This window comes from Ailuropoda melanoleuca, chromosome 12, assembly GCF_002007445.2.
Source record: "Ailuropoda melanoleuca isolate Jingjing chromosome 12, ASM200744v2, whole genome shotgun sequence".
NCBI lineage: Eukaryota > Metazoa > Chordata > Mammalia > Carnivora > Ursidae > Ailuropoda > Ailuropoda melanoleuca.
In genome coordinates this window covers 71,177,264-71,196,656 of record NC_048229.1, presented here as the reverse complement: position 1 = coordinate 71,196,656, position 19,393 = coordinate 71,177,264, and the positions used below count along the sequence as shown (strand labels likewise).

At 42.3% G+C, this 19,393-nt stretch overlaps 1 protein-coding gene across 1 annotated transcript in view; it reads left to right on the top strand.

Moving 5' to 3' along the window:
* ADAMTS18 (ADAM metallopeptidase with thrombospondin type 1 motif 18) overlaps window positions 1-5,382 on the top strand; it is a 78,146-nt gene extending 72,764 nt beyond the window's left edge. The window contains exon 20 of the mRNA XM_034639606.1: window positions 3,541-5,382. Within this exon, the coding sequence (XP_034495497.1) occupies window positions 3,541-3,656 (116 nt within the window). The 3' untranslated portion in view covers window positions 3,657-5,382. The remainder of the gene's footprint in view (window positions 1-3,540) is intronic.
* Window positions 5,383-19,393: the final 14,011 nt, after the last annotated feature.

The window sequence follows — 19,393 nt, the reverse complement described above, 5'->3', positions numbered from 1 at the left end:
GTTACCCGTGTTATAATGGACGTCAATTCTTCATGGGTTACAGGGGTGCAGACAGTGAAAGACGGTGGGATGAGAAAGGGTTATTCGAGGAAGGACCTCTCTCCATGCCTCTTGGCTAAATCAGGTCTCTTTTGTAGAGTAGTAAAGAGGCAAATATGAAAGACACAAGCCCAGGTACTGTATGAAGTAAGAGGATTCCATTCTCCCACGTTTAGTACATACCGTGAACCAGGAACTGTTCTCGTGTCTGACTGTAGATACAACAATGAACAAAATGGGCAAAGTTTCCATCTTGTATCTGGAAATAGACAACAAGCCAACCAATAAATATACAATGTCAGGTAATAAAGTAGAAAATAGGAGCACCTGGGTGGCACAGCGGTTAAGCGTCTGCCTTCAGCTCAGGGTGTGATCCCAGAGTTGTGGGATCGAGCCCCACATCAGGCTCCTCCGCTGGGAGCCTGCTTCTTCCTCTCCCACTCCCCCTGCTTGTGTTCCCTCTCTCGCTGGCTGTCTCTATCTCTGTCAAATAAATAAATAAAATCTTTAAAAAAAATAAAGTAGAAAATAAAACGGAAGCAGGGTATAGAGAATGAGGAGGACTGGGGGGAGGTGGGAAAACCAGTTTAGACAGACTAGTCAGGCAAGGCCACCTGGATGATGTGATATTTAAGCAGGGACCTGAAGATGACCTAAAGGAAGGTGCGCTATGTTTGTATCTAGGAGAGTATTCCTGGCGGGGGAACAGCACATGCAAAGGCCCTGAGGTGGGAATGTGTGAATCTGATCAAGGAACAGCAAGACACCTGCAGTCAGATGTATAAAGTGGACAGGGGTTAGGTGGTTAGCTGAAGCTGGTCCCGGAGGCCTTGTCAGTCCTTGTAAGGACTTCACATTTAACTCTGATGAGGTGGAAGCTGATCGAGAACTTGGAGCAGAGGGGCAGTGGGATCTGACTTGTGGGAAGATTAGAGAAGAGCGGAAGGGGGACTCGTCTAGTCTTGGTCAGGAGGAGGTTCCATTAGAGCAGCGACCGTAGTGGCAGAAGCTGGGTGCTGGTATATTCTGAGGACTGAGCTCATAAATAATATTTGTCAACTGTCTGCATGCAGGATGTGAGGCAAAGAAAGGGGACTCCAAGGTCATCCTCAGTAGCATACATGAAATACGTGACTGACAGAGAAGTTCAAATAACCAGCTATTAGTAATCATTAGAATAACCCTAATCAAACCCAGTGCTCGTACTGATGGCACATGATACACGTCCCTCTGCTTCCCAACTTACAGCTAGCTCACAGCACAAGCAGCAGAAGCCGGCTGATAGCCTATTCCTATCTCAAGACGGCTGTCAGTACAACAGTGCAGTTAGCACCGTGGCTTTAGCGATCCGTTTTGATCCTGATGCAGTCTTTCCACTGCAGCAAGAGGATAATCTCTACAGTTAAACAGAAACGGACTGAGATGTACATGCTGATGGATTAGGCCACGTGCTGACTGACTGGGATAGAAGATGCTCTACGAGTATATACTGAAAGGAACCGGAGATGAAAATACAGACACACAGATATACAGGCAAACAGTTTAGACGAGTGTTCACCTCACATCCGACTTGTAACAGATCTCACCCCCTTCTCTTGGGCCCCATCCCTGTCCCCGTGATGGTCCACGTCAGTAAACCACCTAGTAAACCATCTGCTCAGGGCAAAAGCCTATCGTCATTCTTGATTCTTCTTTTCCCTTTCATATCTTTAACAACCTGTCAGAAAATTCTCTAGACTCTATCTCCAGGAGCTACTGAAAAGAAAGAAAAAATGCCCCTTAGTTCACCTTTATACCCAAGTCGAGACACTGTCGGTTTCACAGTGGTTGTTTCAGCCGTGATGGTTACAGGGGAGCCGGTTAATTTTTTCAGCAAATATTTCTTGAGCAGCTACTTTGTGACAGGCACTAAGCACGGGGCATAAAGAATGAAAACAGTAGGTGAAAACTCTGCTCTCAAGGAGTCTCACTCGAGAGAGGAGCCAGACGATAAGGCAGCACAGAATAGGGTGAGCACGGACAGGCCCGAGGTAGAAAAACAAAGGAAGGTGGGGAGTGGGGCGTGTTTTCTGGGAGGCCACGGAGCATGCTGCTTGTATGGAGGAGTCTGGGAAGGCCCTACTCTCGGTGACCTTTGAGCAGAGACTTAAAGGAAAAGAAGAGATGTGGATGTCTGGGGGAAGCCCCAGTATGCCTGGCATGTTAGGGCATCTGCCATGTGGCCGTGTCGGGGAGAGGACGAGAAGAGGAGGATGAGGTCAAGGAGTAGTGGGGGAACCAGGTCCTAGGGCCTTGTCGGCCACTCTAAGGTAAACCTTTCACTCTGGGTGGATGCAGGGGCCAAAGGGAGAGTTTGGGGCTGAGACATGACATGAACTGACTTATCTGTTCAAAGGATCAGTGGGGCTACTATGAGATGGGGGGGTATATTTTAGGCAGAAGAACAAAGGTATGGGAAGGAACTGTAGGCAGTTATGAATCAGAGAGAGGCAGGATTCAAATCAGGAACAGCAGGAAAAGAAACAGGAGAGCTGAGAGCCTTGAAAGCCATGTCCAAGGACACAGGGCACAGAGCAGAGCTATTTAAGGATAATTTTAAAAGGGAGGTTGGTGGGTGCCTGCGGGCAGTAGGGGGTGCTGGGAAAGGTGAAGGTAAAGTCACTTTTGAGCCTTGCATAGAGGAAGGGGAAAACACTTCCAACCATGAATGAGAAGCCTTATTTATGTATAGTGTAGACCATAAACACTTCTGAAGTCAAAATTCCTTGACAATCCAGTAAAACAGCGAAGGCCCTGACTCTTAAAATGTGCACTGAGGTTTATAGAAAGAAAATCTTACAACTTCACCTGCGTTCTGTGTCTCGAGAGGCCCTTCTGGGTGCGAATCCCTAATGTACAACGTTCTGCTTCCAGTCCATAATCCCATCTGTCAACAAAAGAAGCCAAGACTCCTGTTGACTCAAATAATTCACTCAGTAGCAAACTGGCTAGGAGACTTATTTAAATCAACATGGAGTATTGCCACTGGGCCTCCTGTTCCCCAAAGTCAGGTCCGTGGCGCAAGCAGCCGCAGCAGCCACAGCCCCTGGGTGCTTTTTAGAAACAGAGCACCTTAGCTCTCACCCCAGACCTCAGTATTGGAGGCAGCGGTTTAACAAGATCCCCGGGGATTCCTCACGTGCTGTGCTGGGGACACAACAGAATGGCTCCCGGGCTATTGGGGAGGATCAGACATCAATCTCTGGCTGGATAGGACTTTTTTTTTTTTTTTTAAACATCCACTTTCCCCCCTCCTGTTAACATTTAGCTAAGGGTCATAGTCCTTTTTGATGTCTTAATCCTGCTTCCCCCATCCTCCCAGCACAGTCCTGGTGTATAATGAGCAGAACCACTCAGAGGCGTGAAGCAGGTACATCCAAGGTCTTTGACCCCAAGGCCCTCACCTTAAGGAAAAGGCTAAGCTTCCTCCTAAGGGGTTCGGTATGTTTTCTCTCCCTGCAGAGGATCCATCCTGTGTCGATCTCTTCAGCTGGTGTCACCTAGTTCCTCAACACGGCGTCTGCAACCACAAATTCTACGGTCAGCAGTGCTGCAAGTCATGCACGAGGAAGAGCTGATCTCGGTGCCCCCCCAACACCCGAGAGCTGGGGTCTTCCCCCTCGCGTCTGGAGAGACCAGCCACATTTCACACTGAACGCTGAAGCCTGCAGACTGCCCATGCACTGCCGCCGCGTCTGCAGAGCCAGCGCTCGAGGACGACAGGCTCCCTGTCCACTTCCCCAAAGCACATGGTACTCCGAAGCACTTGAAAATGGGAAGTGAGGACCAATCGGACTTCCAAAAGACAAGACAAAATAACTTTGATTTGCACTGTTACAATGAAAGAAGTGATGAATCACACTGGGATACGTCACGTTTTAATCTTGACCAAGTGAGAATCTGGTCAACTCTGGGAGAGACTCCCCGTTTGAACGTGAGAGGGTTCCATGGCAAAGAACTGTGTGTTGAAAAGGTCCTTGAAGACTTCGGGTCAAAGACAGAGCCTTGGAGCAATCAAATATGGATGGAACTCATTGCCTGCCTGTTACTTGGAGCTCACAGTGTGACGGACACTGTGGACGGCCCGAAGGAGGAGTTACCCAGGAAGCCAAATGGTGCTCATGACTGTGCTTGCTGCTGGACTAGCAAGCTTCGTGTTACGTTTATCTAGTGTGCGTGTGTTGTTTTTATTATTTCGTTTAGAGTGTATTCTGCTTAAAGAGAGTCTCCAAGACTAAAATTCACAACTTGAAAAGTATTCCAAGGAATATTGTGAAAACAGGGCAACATGGACTATTTAAGATCTGCATTTGACTGAAGTTCAGACTCTGGGAAAAAAACCCACAGACTGACATAAAAGGCAAACGTTGATGTCCTACACAGTATATCAACCTCGTAACTTTTGGTGCTGGCTAAACAAGTCCACAGGAGCCTCTAGTCTGCTCTTCGGGAATCAGAATTGGTGAGATGTTCATTTCTGGTAAAAATCTAGGAGGAGCTAAATAGCAAAATAGCAGCGTTTTGAAGGAGAGTAGGCCATCATTTATAAGGTTCCCTACATATTATCAGAGCTGCTTGGAAAATTAAAGACCACTTGTGGTCTTTTCCTACCAACTGTCATGTTTAAATTTTCCCTAAGATTTAGTTAACAAGGAAAAAGAGTGGCAATAGAAAAACCCATCTGTCTTCTTGCTAAGTTAATATTAATAAATCATAATAAGCCAAGATCCTTCGATGAATAGCAATATTTTATAATCTTTCAGATGATATTTTCAGTCATCAGAAGCCAGCTGTTGATAGGCACTAATGAGCTTAAAATTGTTCTCAATTGGAAAATACCACACTATTTTGCCAAAACCAAAGTAACTTACAAGACAGAGTCCTTCTGTAATTTTTTGAGATGTGGTTAAAAGGGGCACATTTATATAATTCTACTCTATTCCTCAATTTCTTTGATGAATGTAACCCAATTTTACTGCTTTATAAAGTCTCAATTCAAACAGGGATTTGCCAGCTCAGCACAACCAACCAGACAGTGGTTTGTTAAATTTAGAGCATCCTTTGTTCCCATTCTAATTAAAATCATGCGTTCTTGAATCTCAGAGAAATAGCATTGGAATGGTCTCTCAGTCCACTTGGCTTGGCCTAGAGTAGTGGCCATTTTATCATCAGAAACACATAATTCCACATCACCTACTCCCTTGCCCTCTGAAAAATTGCAAGTTATTTCTTTATATAATGATCATTTTATTTTATGGAAAAATTAATTTATTAATAGCCTATTCTTATGTGTTCCCACTTGCTTCTCTGAGTAAGTGATATTAATACTGAGGAAAAATGTTGAATAAAACAATGGGTTATAGAGAAAAGTCAAAATATATGTGTAATATTTAATTATTTTATAAGTTTTATAATAAAGTGTTCTGTTTCTTTATCTTTGAAATTTGTTAAGTTCTTGAATAAGTTAGAAGTCAGTTACTTCCAAGATCCAAGATCATTTAATTGTATAAATGTTGATTAGGAATCTCAGTAATTTCTCGATGAAAATTTGGGAAGATAAGATAAAATACTGATTGATTGATTTTTCTTGCTTCTGTCCGAGAAAATCACCACACCCGAAAAGTCAGGGTGAAATGAAGGATGTATTTAGCATCTTACGGAGATACAGAGTTATTTTTTCCTGCTCTAATGCTTTGTCAACTTTTGTAGAAATCATCCAAGTTAGTTAGATAAACCTACCCTAAGCGTAGTTGGCTTTCTCCTTTATTTTTTCCATTTGAATGACATTCTGGTATAATCCTTTTGCAAGAAGAAAGAGGGGAAGGGAAGAAAGGGTAAAAAGGAAGAAAAAACAAATTAAAAGGCAATTATCTCAGGTTTTCCAAATCTGGAATCATCAGACCAGTGGAGAAGTCAGTCCAGCTGACCTGAATATACAATATTTTTCCCTCCATATGTGATTATATATGTATGTATGTGAATATGTCCTATATATATATGTGAGTGTATGTGTACACTGTGGCTCATTTATGCATGCAGATATTTAAGATATTTAAGAGGGTTTTTATATGAATTACTGCTATTTGGCAACAAAAAACTGGTATACGCAAACAATGAATCATGGAACATTACATCAAAAACTAATGAGGTACTGTATGGTGACTAACATAATAAAAATTTAAAAAAAAAGAATGAAAAATAGAATAGATGGCACATAAAATAGCAGAAGAGAAAGTGTCCTTGTGCCTTTGGGTGATGAAATATTAATGAAAGCAACCACTTATTTAGTGTTTGGTGTTTAATGGGTGCCAGAGACTATGCCAAGCCCTTTATGTATGTTACTTCTTTTAATCCTCACAAGACTCTAGTTAGAAAGATACTAATTTTTTTTCCCTTTGCAGATCAGGACTCTGGGATTCAGAGAGATCACATATTTTGTCCAAGGTAGCCATAAACATGAGCTCCATAAATAATATAAACATTTAAATGGTTCATTCTAGTTAAAAATAATCACTATACATGGTTTTCAGAATTCCCATCTGGAAAAAATTCCCCAGCGAGAATAGGGCAGCTGTGCAGAGCTCTTCAGGAGTATTCCATTGAGAGCATTCAGTTTCACGTCACTGGGTTTAAGATAAAGGTGGTGGCGTGGCGTTGCGCCTGTGCCCCACCCACGTTAGGGCAGCACCGGACACTGCCTGGCGTTACACCACGGTGCCTGCACACGTGCCAGAAAACACAGGATGAGCGCATGGTACTCCTTCCCCCTCCATCCTCCTGCCAGTGTGCTTTCTGAAGCAAGCACGCCATACAGAGCAGAGCTTCCACTGTATAAACTTAATCGTCAGAGCCCTTGAGATGGTCTTTGAAGGTGAACCAGGGCCAGAGGCTGTTCCTGCTGGAGACGAGGCCCAGACATGTCTCTCCCGCTGACTCCCCTCCTGTCTCTCCTTTTATGTGGCTGGAGCACAGGAAGGACCAGGCAGCCCCCTCTTGTCAGAAGGCCAAGCCAGCTCTACCGTTCCTCTGCGTGCTCCCCTTTCTGCAGACTCATTCCACCTACCGTGGGGCTCCGTATCCCCCCTTCCCTGGAAAGAAGGTTCTCTCTACCCTGCCCATCCCTTTTGAAAGATAGGCTGGATCTACAGTAAGTCTCGGGACAATAGTTTCTAAGTAATTAGCGGCATGAACAACCCCTGAAGGATATTTTATACATTCTTAGGCCCCATTACAGAAATATAATTAATTAATTCTGGGAGTAGGGCCTGGGAACTTATAGTCTAAAAGGCATTCAAATTTCTCCGAGGAAAACCTAGTTTTGGAACCACTGGTCTCGGGCAAATAAAGTACCTCACGTCTGTCTTCCTTGTGTAGGCGAAGGAGTTCCCTTGCCATCATGCCCTCTGGTACAGCTCTGCTGGGGTCTGAACTAAGAAAGGGGGCTCTGCCTGTTGTCATCCTCTGTACGGAATTCTCTTGGGACACTTGGGGCTGTACATCATGGGTCAAGAAGAGGACTCACAGGAACGGACCAGTTCCCTGGCCATCTTTGTCTGAGTTTCTTATTCCCAACCACGTCAGTAGCCGACAGCAGGGTTTGGTGGGCAGGCTGTGGAAATATTTGAGGGAAATTGGCCTTTTCTCTCAGTCAAGCACCCACATGCAAGAATTAGTATACTGTGTTTTTCTTAAAAAAAAAAAAAAAAAAAGAGCATTCACTAGAGAAGCCAGTGAAATCCCCATCGGAAAGTGTCTTTTGGCAAATTACTCCACAGCCTTGTGTGTGCATGGAGAAACCCACAGTACATGAAAAAACCGGTTGTGCTCCTGAGATCCAGAGGCAAGACAGAATGAAGGCTTCCATCCGATTTCCTGCCAGGACTCTGGGTGCCAAGAGGTGAATTAATCATTTTATGAATCAGGCCAACTGTCACTTGCTTAGAAATGGCCAGAAATGCACTGGCTGACTCGAGTGAATGAAAACGGTTACTTCAAGCTTTTGTACAACAGAAGAAAAAGAACGGCTTTGAAAAGATAGGGAAGAGCAGCTAGAACGATGCTTTTGGCCACACTAAAGTATAAACAAGGTAATTTCATGTTCCCTACAATTGTGCTGTTGTGGGACTCTAAGTTTTCTCATTCAGTGGCTCATTTCATTAATTTACAGGGTTTTAAAATATATATATATATACACACATATTTTGGCCCCAGATACTTAAAACGAACATGTCTGTCTATTTATGTATCTGCATGGTCCTAAACCAATAAAGGCATAATTGTTATTGTACTCAGCAATTTTTCCCCTTTGTTAGGATGCCCACATTGTCTAGGGCTTTTATTACTTGCAGGTCTGCTGAGAGGGCAAACGTTTCACATTTTCTTAGAGGTTAGCATTTGCTTTCATGCTAAAAGTCTCTCTGACGCAGAGTCTCGATCAGCCTTTCGTGAGCTCTGCCTACTCTAACATTTTTTTTTCTGCATTCTTGCTATCCAAAACACATTTGTTCTTTCACCCAGCTTTTATTGAGCACCAACTGCGCTGTGAGATGCAAACACTGAAACACATCTTGTTCCTGCCCCAAAGGGACTGGGATTTGAAAGTACGGGATGTGTATCCATACAATCCAGCAATGGTCCAATGTTATATAGTCCTGAGATTTTTTTTTTAAATTCCTCAATGTTACATTCTCCCCAGTCAATATTTGATAATGCGTGTTTTTCGGCTTGTATTATTGTCATATATAATATGATAAGGTCCCACATGCAAATGAGGATCGTGCAGACTGCAGACTTCTTTTCCCCTTCGAAAATAGTAAAGTCACAAAAATATAGCATTAAGAAGAGAGTGGCCCATTTGCAAATTATTGTATAGAAATTGAGAAACGGGGCACCTGGCTCAGTTGGCTAAGAGTCTGCCTTCTGCTCAGGTCATGATCCCAGGGCCCTGAGATTGAGTCCTGAGTCAGGCTCCCTACTCAGCGAGGAGTCTGCTCTCCCTCTACCCTCCCCACTGATTGCGATCTCTCTCTCTCAGTCTCTTGCTCTCTCTCAAATAAATAAATAAAATCTTTTTTAAAAAGAAATTAAGAAATGGAAGAAGATTTTATTTCATTCTCTCTCCCTCACAGATGTAGACAGAGAAATACTTGAGGGCCTTTCCTAAAATTATGTAGTGAGTTAATAGTAAGTCTAGGTATAAGGCCAGTTGTAATAATTTTCATGCAAGTATACTTTTCACTGGATTATAAAATATTTACTGATTTTTTTTTACTCAATAGGTAAACACTTTTATTACATTTAAGGACAATTTTAGTAGGTAGTAAGTTTCAAATAGAAACCTAATAAGAAACGTTGCTGACTTCATGCACTATCTATGGTATTAACTAAAATTCCCCTCTCCCAAAAGAAATGTGTACTCTGGTACCATAAAAACCTTAACAAATATTGTCATATTTCCTCTACATACAGCAAAGGTGGCCTCATGAAAGTACCAATTTAAAACATCTGACCCTTTCCCTTCCCAATAGTCTGGTATCCCAGGGAATGGAGCTATTGCTTTGCTTTGAGCCTGGAATTAAGAAGACTGTTTAAGGTCACAAACTCTGCAAATATACTAAAAACCACTGGACACTTTAAATGGGAAGATTTTATGGCATGTAAATTACATCTCAATAAAGCTGTTTGAATTTTTAAAAATATGCAACGTGGGATCAAGATGGTGGAGCAGGGAGATCCTAAGCTCACCTCCTCTTACAGACACACCAAAACTATAACCGCATGGAGAACAACTGTCTCTGAGAACAAACTGAACCCAGCAGAACAGTTGATAGATATAAAGATGGGCAGGGAGGGCAGAAACCCGGTCTCATCAGGACACATGCCCCTGGCACAGCAGCCCACAAGCACGAGGGATATCACAACTGCAGTGGCCCACCCTAAGGAACAAGGGATCCCAGCCCCATGCATCAGGCTCCCAAGCCCCGGGAACCTGCACAGGGAAGACAAGCCCCTATTCCATCTGCTTTGAAAACCAGCAAGGCTTATGTCAGGGACAGGCAGAGGGTACAGTGCTGTCAAAGTACATCTCCTCGATCCTGCTCCTGGTGCCAGGGCGGGGGCAGCAGTTTGAAAAACACCTGGGTTATGCATGAAGGAGCATCACTGGCTAATTTTAGGGCATGTTCCAGAGGGACCTGTTAGAATGTTCACCAGGGACAGAAGTGCTGCTGGGCACCGCGTTTTGTCACTCTCCCCTCTACCTCGCTGGGCCCAGTTCTGACACTCTCCATCTACTCTGTAAGCCACCACTTGCCCTGCCCAACTGGCCTGCCCTGGAGGGCACCACTCTCTAGTGGCTCCCACCATGCCATGCCCAGCAGGCAACCTCAGCTAGGCCCGAGCCCCTCCCAAATGGGCCTCCTGCACTGCCACACCCAGTGGGAAGCCTCAGCCAGCACTGATGTTCCCCCACAATGCAGTCCCCACTTCAGCCAGCCAACCTTGCGTGGTCAAGTCCAGACCTCACAGACAGCCACACTGGGGGGACAATTCCACACACCAAGGGGTCTGCATCAATCATGGGCCAACCACAACAGGAGGGTACATGGGCATGCACAGGGAACACACCTGGCTCAAGTGACAAGGTGGGGAACTGTGCTACTGGGCCCCACAGGACACCATCTACACATAGCCACTCCTTCAAGACTGGGAGATGTAAGTGATTGACCCAATACGTAGAAACACACAGACAGCAAGGCAAAATGAGGAGACAGAGGAATATATCCCAAATGAAAGAACAAGAAAGAACCTCAGAAAAAGAACCACATGAAATGGAGGTAGCAATCTACCAAATACAGAGTTCAAAGCAATAGTCATAAAGATGCTCACTGAACTTGAGAGAAGAATAGATGAACACAGTGAGAAATGGAAAATGTAAGAAAGAACCAATCAGAGCTGAAGAACACTAAAACTGACATGAAAAATACATAGAACAAACAGCAAATTAGATGATGCAGGAGAATGGATCAGCGATCTTGGGGGCAAGGTAGTGGATATCGCCCAATCAGAATAGCAAAAAGAAAGAACTTTTTAAAAGGAGTATAATTTAAGGAGCTATAGTATAGTTAATGTTCGCATTATAGGGGTTCCAGAATGAGCAGAAAGGGACAGAAAACTTATTTGAAGAAAGAGTGGCTGAAAACATCCTTAACCTGGCAAAGGAAACATATATCCAAGTCCAGGAACCACAGGGAGTCCCAAATAAGATGACTCAGAGAGGCTCACAACGAGACACATTATAACCAAAGTGTCAACAGTTAAAGAGAGAATCTTAAAAGCAGCAAGAGAAAAACACTAGATACATACAAGGGAACCCCCATATGACTATTAGCTTACTGTTCAGCAGAAAATTTATGAGCCAGAAGGGAGTACCATAATATATTCCAAGTGCTGAAAGGAAGGAAAAAAAAAAACTTAAAAACAGTAATACTCTAACAGCAAGGTCATCACTCAGAACTGAAGGAGATAAGCAATTTCCCAGATAAGCAAATGTTACAGGAGTTCATCATCACCAATGTGGCCTAACAAGAAATGTTAAAGGCACTTTAAACTGAAAAGAAATGGCCATAACTAGAAATTGTCATGAAAGAAAAAAGAATCTCACTGGTAAAAGTAAGCATATATTACAGGTAGTGGGTCAACCACCTGTAGAGTTAGTCTGAAGGGTGAAAGACACAAGCAGTAAACTCATCTAGACCTACAATAATTAGTCAAGGGTACACAAAATAATGATATGTAAAATAGGACAACAAAAACAGGGCAGTGTGCAAAAATGTACTGCTTTGAGAATGCGTTTGAACTTCAGCGACCATCAACTTAGAACAGATTATCATACACATAGCAGGTTATACACAGACTCCATGGTAACCATGAACCTAACACATATAACAGGCATACAAAGAATAAAGAGAAAGGAACAAAAACACTAAGGACCAAAGGACCAAATCACAAGGGAAGAGAGCAAGAGAAGAAGAAAGAAGCAGAGACAAACTACCAAAACAAACAAAAATCAACAAAATGGCAATAAGTACGTATCTGTGAATAATTATTTTCAATGTAAATGGACTCAATGCTCCAACCAAAAGACATAGGGTGGCTAAATGGATATCATCTATATGCTGCCTATAAGAAACTCACTTTGGATCCAAAGACACATAGAGATTCAAAGTGAAGTCATGGAAAAAGATATTCCATGCTAATGGAAATGAAAATAAAAATGGGGTAGCAACACTTACATTAGACAAAACAGGCTTTAAAACTAAAACCATAACAAGAAACAAGGGAATTACATAATAATAAAGGAATCAATCCAGTAAGAGAATATAACACTTGTAAATATCAATACATCCAACATGGAGCACCCAAATACATAAAGCAAATATTAACATAAATAAAGGGAGAAACTGACAATTGTGTAATAACAGTATAAGCCTTTAACACCCCACTTTCAACGGGTAAGAAAATTAATAAGGCCTTGGCCTAAAATGACACATTAGACCAGATGGACTTAATAGATATATACAGAGCATTCCATCAAAAACCGCAGAATACACATTCCTTTCAAGTACACGTGGAACATTCTCCAGGATAGATATGTTAGGCCACAAAACAAATCTCAATAAATTGAAGAAGATTAACATCATACCAAGCATCTTTTCCAACCACAGTGATATGAAACCAGAAATCAATTATAAGAAGACAACTAGGAAAAAACCACAAACACATAGAGGCTAAACAACATGCTACTAAACAAGCGATGGGTCGATAAAAAGTCAAATAGGAAATCACAAAACACCTGAGACAAATAAAAAGGGAAGCACAACAGTCCATGGAAATAGAACAGTCAATAACCTATGAGGCACAGCACAAGCAGTTCTAAGAGGGAAGTTTATAGTGATACAGGGAACAAGAAAAATCTCCAGTAATCTAACCTATAGGAACTAGAAAAAGAAGAGCAAATAAAGCCCAAAGTTAGTAAAAGGGAGGAAATAACAAAGATCCAAGTGGAAATAAAGACTAAAAAAATAGAAAAGATCCGTGAAACTAAGAACTGTTTCTTTGAAAAGATAAACAAAACTGATACATCCTTAGCCAGATTCATCAAGTAAAGAGGGTCCAAGTAAAAAAAAAAATCAGAAATGAAAGAGAACTCATAACTGATACAAAGGATAAGAGACTACAAAGAACAATTATATGACAACACAGAGGACAACCTAGAAGAAATGGATAAATTCCTGGAAACACAATTTTCCAAGACTGAAACAGGAAGGAACGAAATCTGAACAGACCAATTGTAATGAAATTGAATCAGGAATTGAAAAGCTCCCAACAAACCTAAGTTCAAGATCAGATAACTTCACAGGTGAATTCTACCAAACATTTAAAGATAAGTTAATGCCTATCCTTCTCAAACTGATATCTATACCATACTGAACAAGACCAATATATCAATATCACTAATCATTGGGGAAATGCAAATTAAAACCACCATGAGAAATCATGTCACACCCATAAGAATGGCTAGTATCAAAAAGAAAAGAAATAACAAGTGTTGGCAAGGATGTGGAGAAAAGAACCCTCATGCACCATTGGTGGGAATATAAATTGGGACAGCCTCTATGGAAAACAGTTTCCTCAAAAAATTAAACCTAGAACTCCCATATGATACAGCAAAGTCCACTTCCAGGTATTTAACCAAAGTAAATGAAAACACTAATCTAAAAAGATACAGGCACCTGTATGTTCACTGCAGCATTATTTACAACAGCCAAGAAATGGCAGCAATATAAGTGTCAGCAGAAAGCTGCATGGATAAAGAAGTGTGTGTGTGTGTACATGTATATACAATATATAACATATATTGTATATTGTATTATAATATACATTATATACATATATATTGTATATATATGTACACACACAATGGAATATTGCTCAGCTATAAAAAAGAATGAAATCTTGCCATCTGGGACAACATGGATGGACCTAAAGGGTATTATGCTAAGCAAAATAAGTCAGACAGAGGAAGATAAATATCATGTGATTTCACTTAAATGTGGAATCTAAAAACCAAAACAACCAAACCAAACCAAACAGAAACAGACTCATAGATACAGAGAACAATCTGGTGGTTGCCAGAGGGGAGGGAGGTTGTGGGACGAGTGAAATAGGGGAAGAGGATTAAAAGTTACAAACTTTCTGTTATAAATAAGTCACAGGGTGTAATATACAGCATAGGGAATATAGTTAATAATATAATAACGAGCTCGTATGGTGACAGACGGTAGCTAGATTTACCACGGTGTCACTTCATAATGTATATAAACGTTGAATCACTATGTTGTACACCTGAAACGAATATGTCAACTACACTTCAATAAAAAAAGAATATGCTGGGGCACCTGGGTAGCGCAGTCGTTAGGCATCTGCCTTCGGCTCAGGGAGTGATCCCGGTGTTCCGGGATCGAGTCCCACATCGGGCTCCTCCGCTAGGAGCCTGCTTCTTCCTCTCTCACTCCCCCTGCTTGTGTTCCCTCTCTCACTGGCTATCTCTGTCAAATAAATAAGTAAAAAATCTTAAAAAAAAAGAATATGTTTAAAATGACCACAGTCTATGCTCACACTTACAGTTACATGGGAGCTTTTCTAAGCAGCATCAATTCTTCCTACATTGTTCTCACCCCACTGGATATATTTACTTGGGGCAACATAGAGCCCCAAAGAAATTTTTATTACAGAAGGTACAATTCTAGTCACCCATTTATGATTTTGCTCAACAAATAACCATAAAATGATAATTTTTTTCAACCACTGTCCTTGGTACTGAAGACGGGATTAGAACGCAAGGTCCATAAAGGCAGGGGAATTTTTTTTGGTCTTGTTCAGTATGGTATCACTGCTACCTAGAATCTCCTGAATGGATGATACACAGAGAAACAAGACAGACATATCTCTGCCTCTTCACACTTACAGTCTAGTAAGGGATTCAGAAAATTCAGGAGCATTTTCACAACAACTGAAATCCTCTATGAAAGAAACTTTTTGTGGGGCTAGAAAAAGAACACTACGTGTGGTTGTTCCTAAAGTTCTTGTTTGTGAATATTTAATTTGATGACTGAGATGAAAAAGACAATCTTTATGTTACCATTTGTTTTTGAAGTTTTCTAAATTAGTTCCCTACAGTCTCTTGAAATGGAGAAACATTCACAGAATCAAGGTTTAGGGCTTAGATAGTAAACATGGTTTTTGAGCCAAATGATGTCATAAATCTATATGCTTTAAATGTCCATATATGCCCAGTTGGAAGAGTAGTTTGGTTTACTAAGTTTGCTCAGTTAAGAAACAAAGAACAATAGAACAGTTGAAACAATGATAATTAAATCCTCCTGCCCCTGACTGGATCATAGAAAGATATAAACCAGGTTGGAAGTAAACCCTTCATTTTTAGAATAATGTCACCAAAGGATAAGGACCTTGTCAGGAGCACACCTGTTTCTGTTGGAAATACTTCTGAAGTTCTGAATTCTAGTTGCAGAAAACAAGAGATAACGATGATGTGGTCCAAATATACAATGGAATATTACTCAGCCATCAGAAAGGATGAATACCCATCATTTGCATCAACATGGATGGAAATGGAGGGAATGATGCTAAATGAAGTAACTGAAGCAAAGAAAGACAATTATCATATGGTTTCACTCATAGGTGGAACATAAGTGACAGCACGGAGGGCCATAGTGGAAGGGAGGGAAATCTGAAGGGGGAGAAATCAGAGAAGAGGAACCATGAGAGACTATGGACTCCAGGAAACAAACTGAGGGTTTCAGAGGGCAGGGGGGTGGGGGGATGGGGTCGGCGGGTGATGGGTATTGAGGAGGGCATGTGTGGGGATGAGCACTGGGTGTTATACGCAAACAATGAATCAATGAACACTACATCAAAAACTACTGATGTACTATACGGTGGCTAACTGAGAATAATTTTTAAAAATAGCACAAAAAGAAAAGAAAAAAGAAAACAGGAGAATCGGGCCCTACCACTGGCACTACACCTTATCACCCCACTCTTCAAGGCAGGAGCCATTCCATCTGCATTTGTAGCAACCTCCCTCCCAAGCGAAAAAAGTATCTTCAATAAGGTTGTGGCTGGAGAGGGTGGAGGGAAGGAAAAACAAATTTGATACTACTCCCTCCTTTCTATCCGACACATTAAAAAGAGGCATACCTATAGGAAGGTATTTTGGACACAGTATTCTTTAGTATCTGGTGGAGTCTATGAAAGAGCTTATTTTTTTTTTTAAATCTGCTTTAAGAATCATCTGGTGAAATTTAAATCTTTTGTTTATTTCTATAAGATTTTCCCGGGACCTACTTGGAAAACCAGTAACGACAATGTAGTATGACACCAGAGTTTCCAAAGATTAACAATAGGAATGGGAAGAGTGGGGAGAGGTGTTGATGCCGTCATGATGGCTGACATTAATGCATACCTGCTACGTGAAAGGGATTTTCCCTGCATTCCCCGAATTTCTGTAGTTGTCTGAATCTCAAAACAACAGTGAAATAAATTATTAACTCTCCTAGTTCTGCATATGAACCAAGGCTTACAGACATTTCATACAACAACATTAGAGTCACAGAAACCCTACTATGTTAAGAGCTAGGAATTTGCAACCACACGAACCTCAAGTCCATATCCTGGGTACCCCCCAAAATCCATCTGGTCAGCAGCCATGGCACTTCATCTCATTAAGCCTTAATTTCTTCCTCTAGGAATAGGACTTTAATCATTTATTCAATGAAAGTCAGCACCACTGGGCTGGAGGCTACACAGTGAGGAGAAACAAGGTTCTGCCAACATTGGGCTTACGATCCATGCACAGGGAGCGCCATTAATCAAGTCATCTCATAGACAAACACAAAGTGACAACCATGATGAGGGTTAAGCAGAAAAGTTATATGATCGTAGCAGAAGCTATATAGTGTTCTATCCATTCATGCTTGGAAGCCTTCGTCATTTTCTTGCACACCAGTCTGTGGTGTGGTTTTACTCCCAAAGCCAGCACCTGCCTATCTTTTGCCAAGGTCATGTTCTCGCTGCCAGCACCCACTTTGCCCGCAAGCACAGAAAACCACTAGTGCCTGGAAATGTACTCCCCACTCAACCCTGTGCCGGCGCTGACCCAGGATGCCATTCATTCACTAGTGATCACCCGCATCACGAGTAACTGTAGTAGCTAGAATCGTCTGAATGTTCAGGAAGGTATGGTGCCCTAAACGGGAGTGCCTGGCACATAGCGATACTCAACAAATGGTGACTCCAAAAATGACAAGAAAAGAACACAGAACGGCAAAGAAGGCAGCAAAGGAGAGTTGGAGGGTGTGAGAAGCGTTTTATGATTTTGAAGCTTTTCAGGCACTGGCTTGAGAAGCAGGTTCATGTGGGGCTGACACGTCTCGAGGCGCTAGACCACCTGACCCTCAGCGGCCAGCCATCTGGCACAGGTGCACGGCCGGCGTCCTCCGAGCACTGAGAGCCGGCAGCCTGGGAAAGGCCAGCTGCCAAACGCCTCCTCCCCAAGTGGGAGGAAGTCGGTTCCTGTGCAACTACTGATTGAATCCTGACTGGGTAGGCAGTTGGAACGTCCTTTCCAGTGGCAGTCTTGCTAGCCAAGTTCCTAACTGAACTGCAGCCAGCCTTAGGCAGGGAGCAGGAAACAACCTTTGCCTCGGGCCAAATCACTTGTTCTGCATCCAAATTTACTCACCCAGGTAGAGGTCTGAATTGGAGGTCAGCCTGTGATTCTCAATGGCTTGATTGTTTCCAGCCATCTCCCCTCCGCAAGGTCCGGAAGACAGGACATAGGATTGGGGGGAGATTAACATGCTGCTCTACCATACTGTCTATCTGGAAGGCACACTCCGGGTATTGTGTTGCTAGCACAAAGAGTCTTTCAGAGTCACCCTCTAAAAGCAATATCTAAAGAATTGCTTTTTGCAAGATTATGGTTTGGGAGTTAGGTGTCTCAGTATCCCCAGGACAAAGTGGCAGGGAGATTTAGCAGTGATCTAGATAATCTTATCAACCTAGATAATTCAGATGTTGGTTTTACAGCCTTCACTGCCTTCAAATGCACTAGCCAAATAGCAGCTCGTTTAATTCCTTTCCAAAGGGTTTACTGCCACACAGAGAAAAGGGGGGCTGATATTTACTAAGCCCCGGTGGGGAGCCCTGTGTTGTCCTGGGCACTTGTGTGTACTCTCTCCTTAATTCTCACATCAAATCCCTTGTTATCATTACCTCCGTTTAAGGATAAGGAAACTGAGGTTCCATAAAAGGAAATAATTCACTTGAGGTCACACAGTAAAACCTGATGTTACAGGGTTTAGAACGCAGGTCTGTTTCAGGTAATACAATACTTTGGGAGCGGAATCAGAGCTTTTGGCGCTCTCAAGCTCACGGAGGGGATTCTGGCTCGCAGCCAGGATAGAGAACCACAGCCCCAGACTGAACGCATTCAACTTCAGTTCTGCAGCCCGTGTACGGTGAAGCGGATACTAGAACCCAGTTTTACCGGACTTGCTTTCTACAAGCTCTGCTGCTCCTTAAAAGTAATAAATCCAGCCCAGTTCTCAGCAATGATTAATGGAAGCCAATATTCTGGTGACCAAGGATCTTGGCTGCCTGAGGTTCATTACTTAATGAAAGAGAGCTTAAGATTTACTGTCTCTATTCCCAGAATTGACTAAGTAGACATTACTAAGTGCATTACTTACTAAGTGCATTGGAAAGAAGACCACACTGGAAAGCAGAAAACTTGGGCTTAAGACTTTGCTCAACATCAATTTCTTGGATGAACCTGATTTCTCCTATCTTCCTTGAGCCCAGGACATCATGGATCTTGCGATTCTCAACCCTAAATGTATGTTATAATAACCTGGAGAGAAGGTAAACAATTTTATGCCCATATCTCACCTCCATAGTTTCTGATTCCATTGATTTGGGATACAGCTACAAGGCCCCCTACGTTATTCTTATATTCAGCAGGGCTGGGAACCAGTGATTTAATTCTAACAATGCTGTAGATGAGTCACTTCAGGGCTCTTCCAAGCCCTTGAATCTTCCATAATTTTATGATGGTTTCCATTCTCACTGAAAATCTGAGAATGACTTCAGCCCTATTGTGTAAGTTGCCTGAAAACTACAATTGCTAAAGCAATTTATCTATCTGCCCTGGGTGGGTTCAATGAGCAAATAT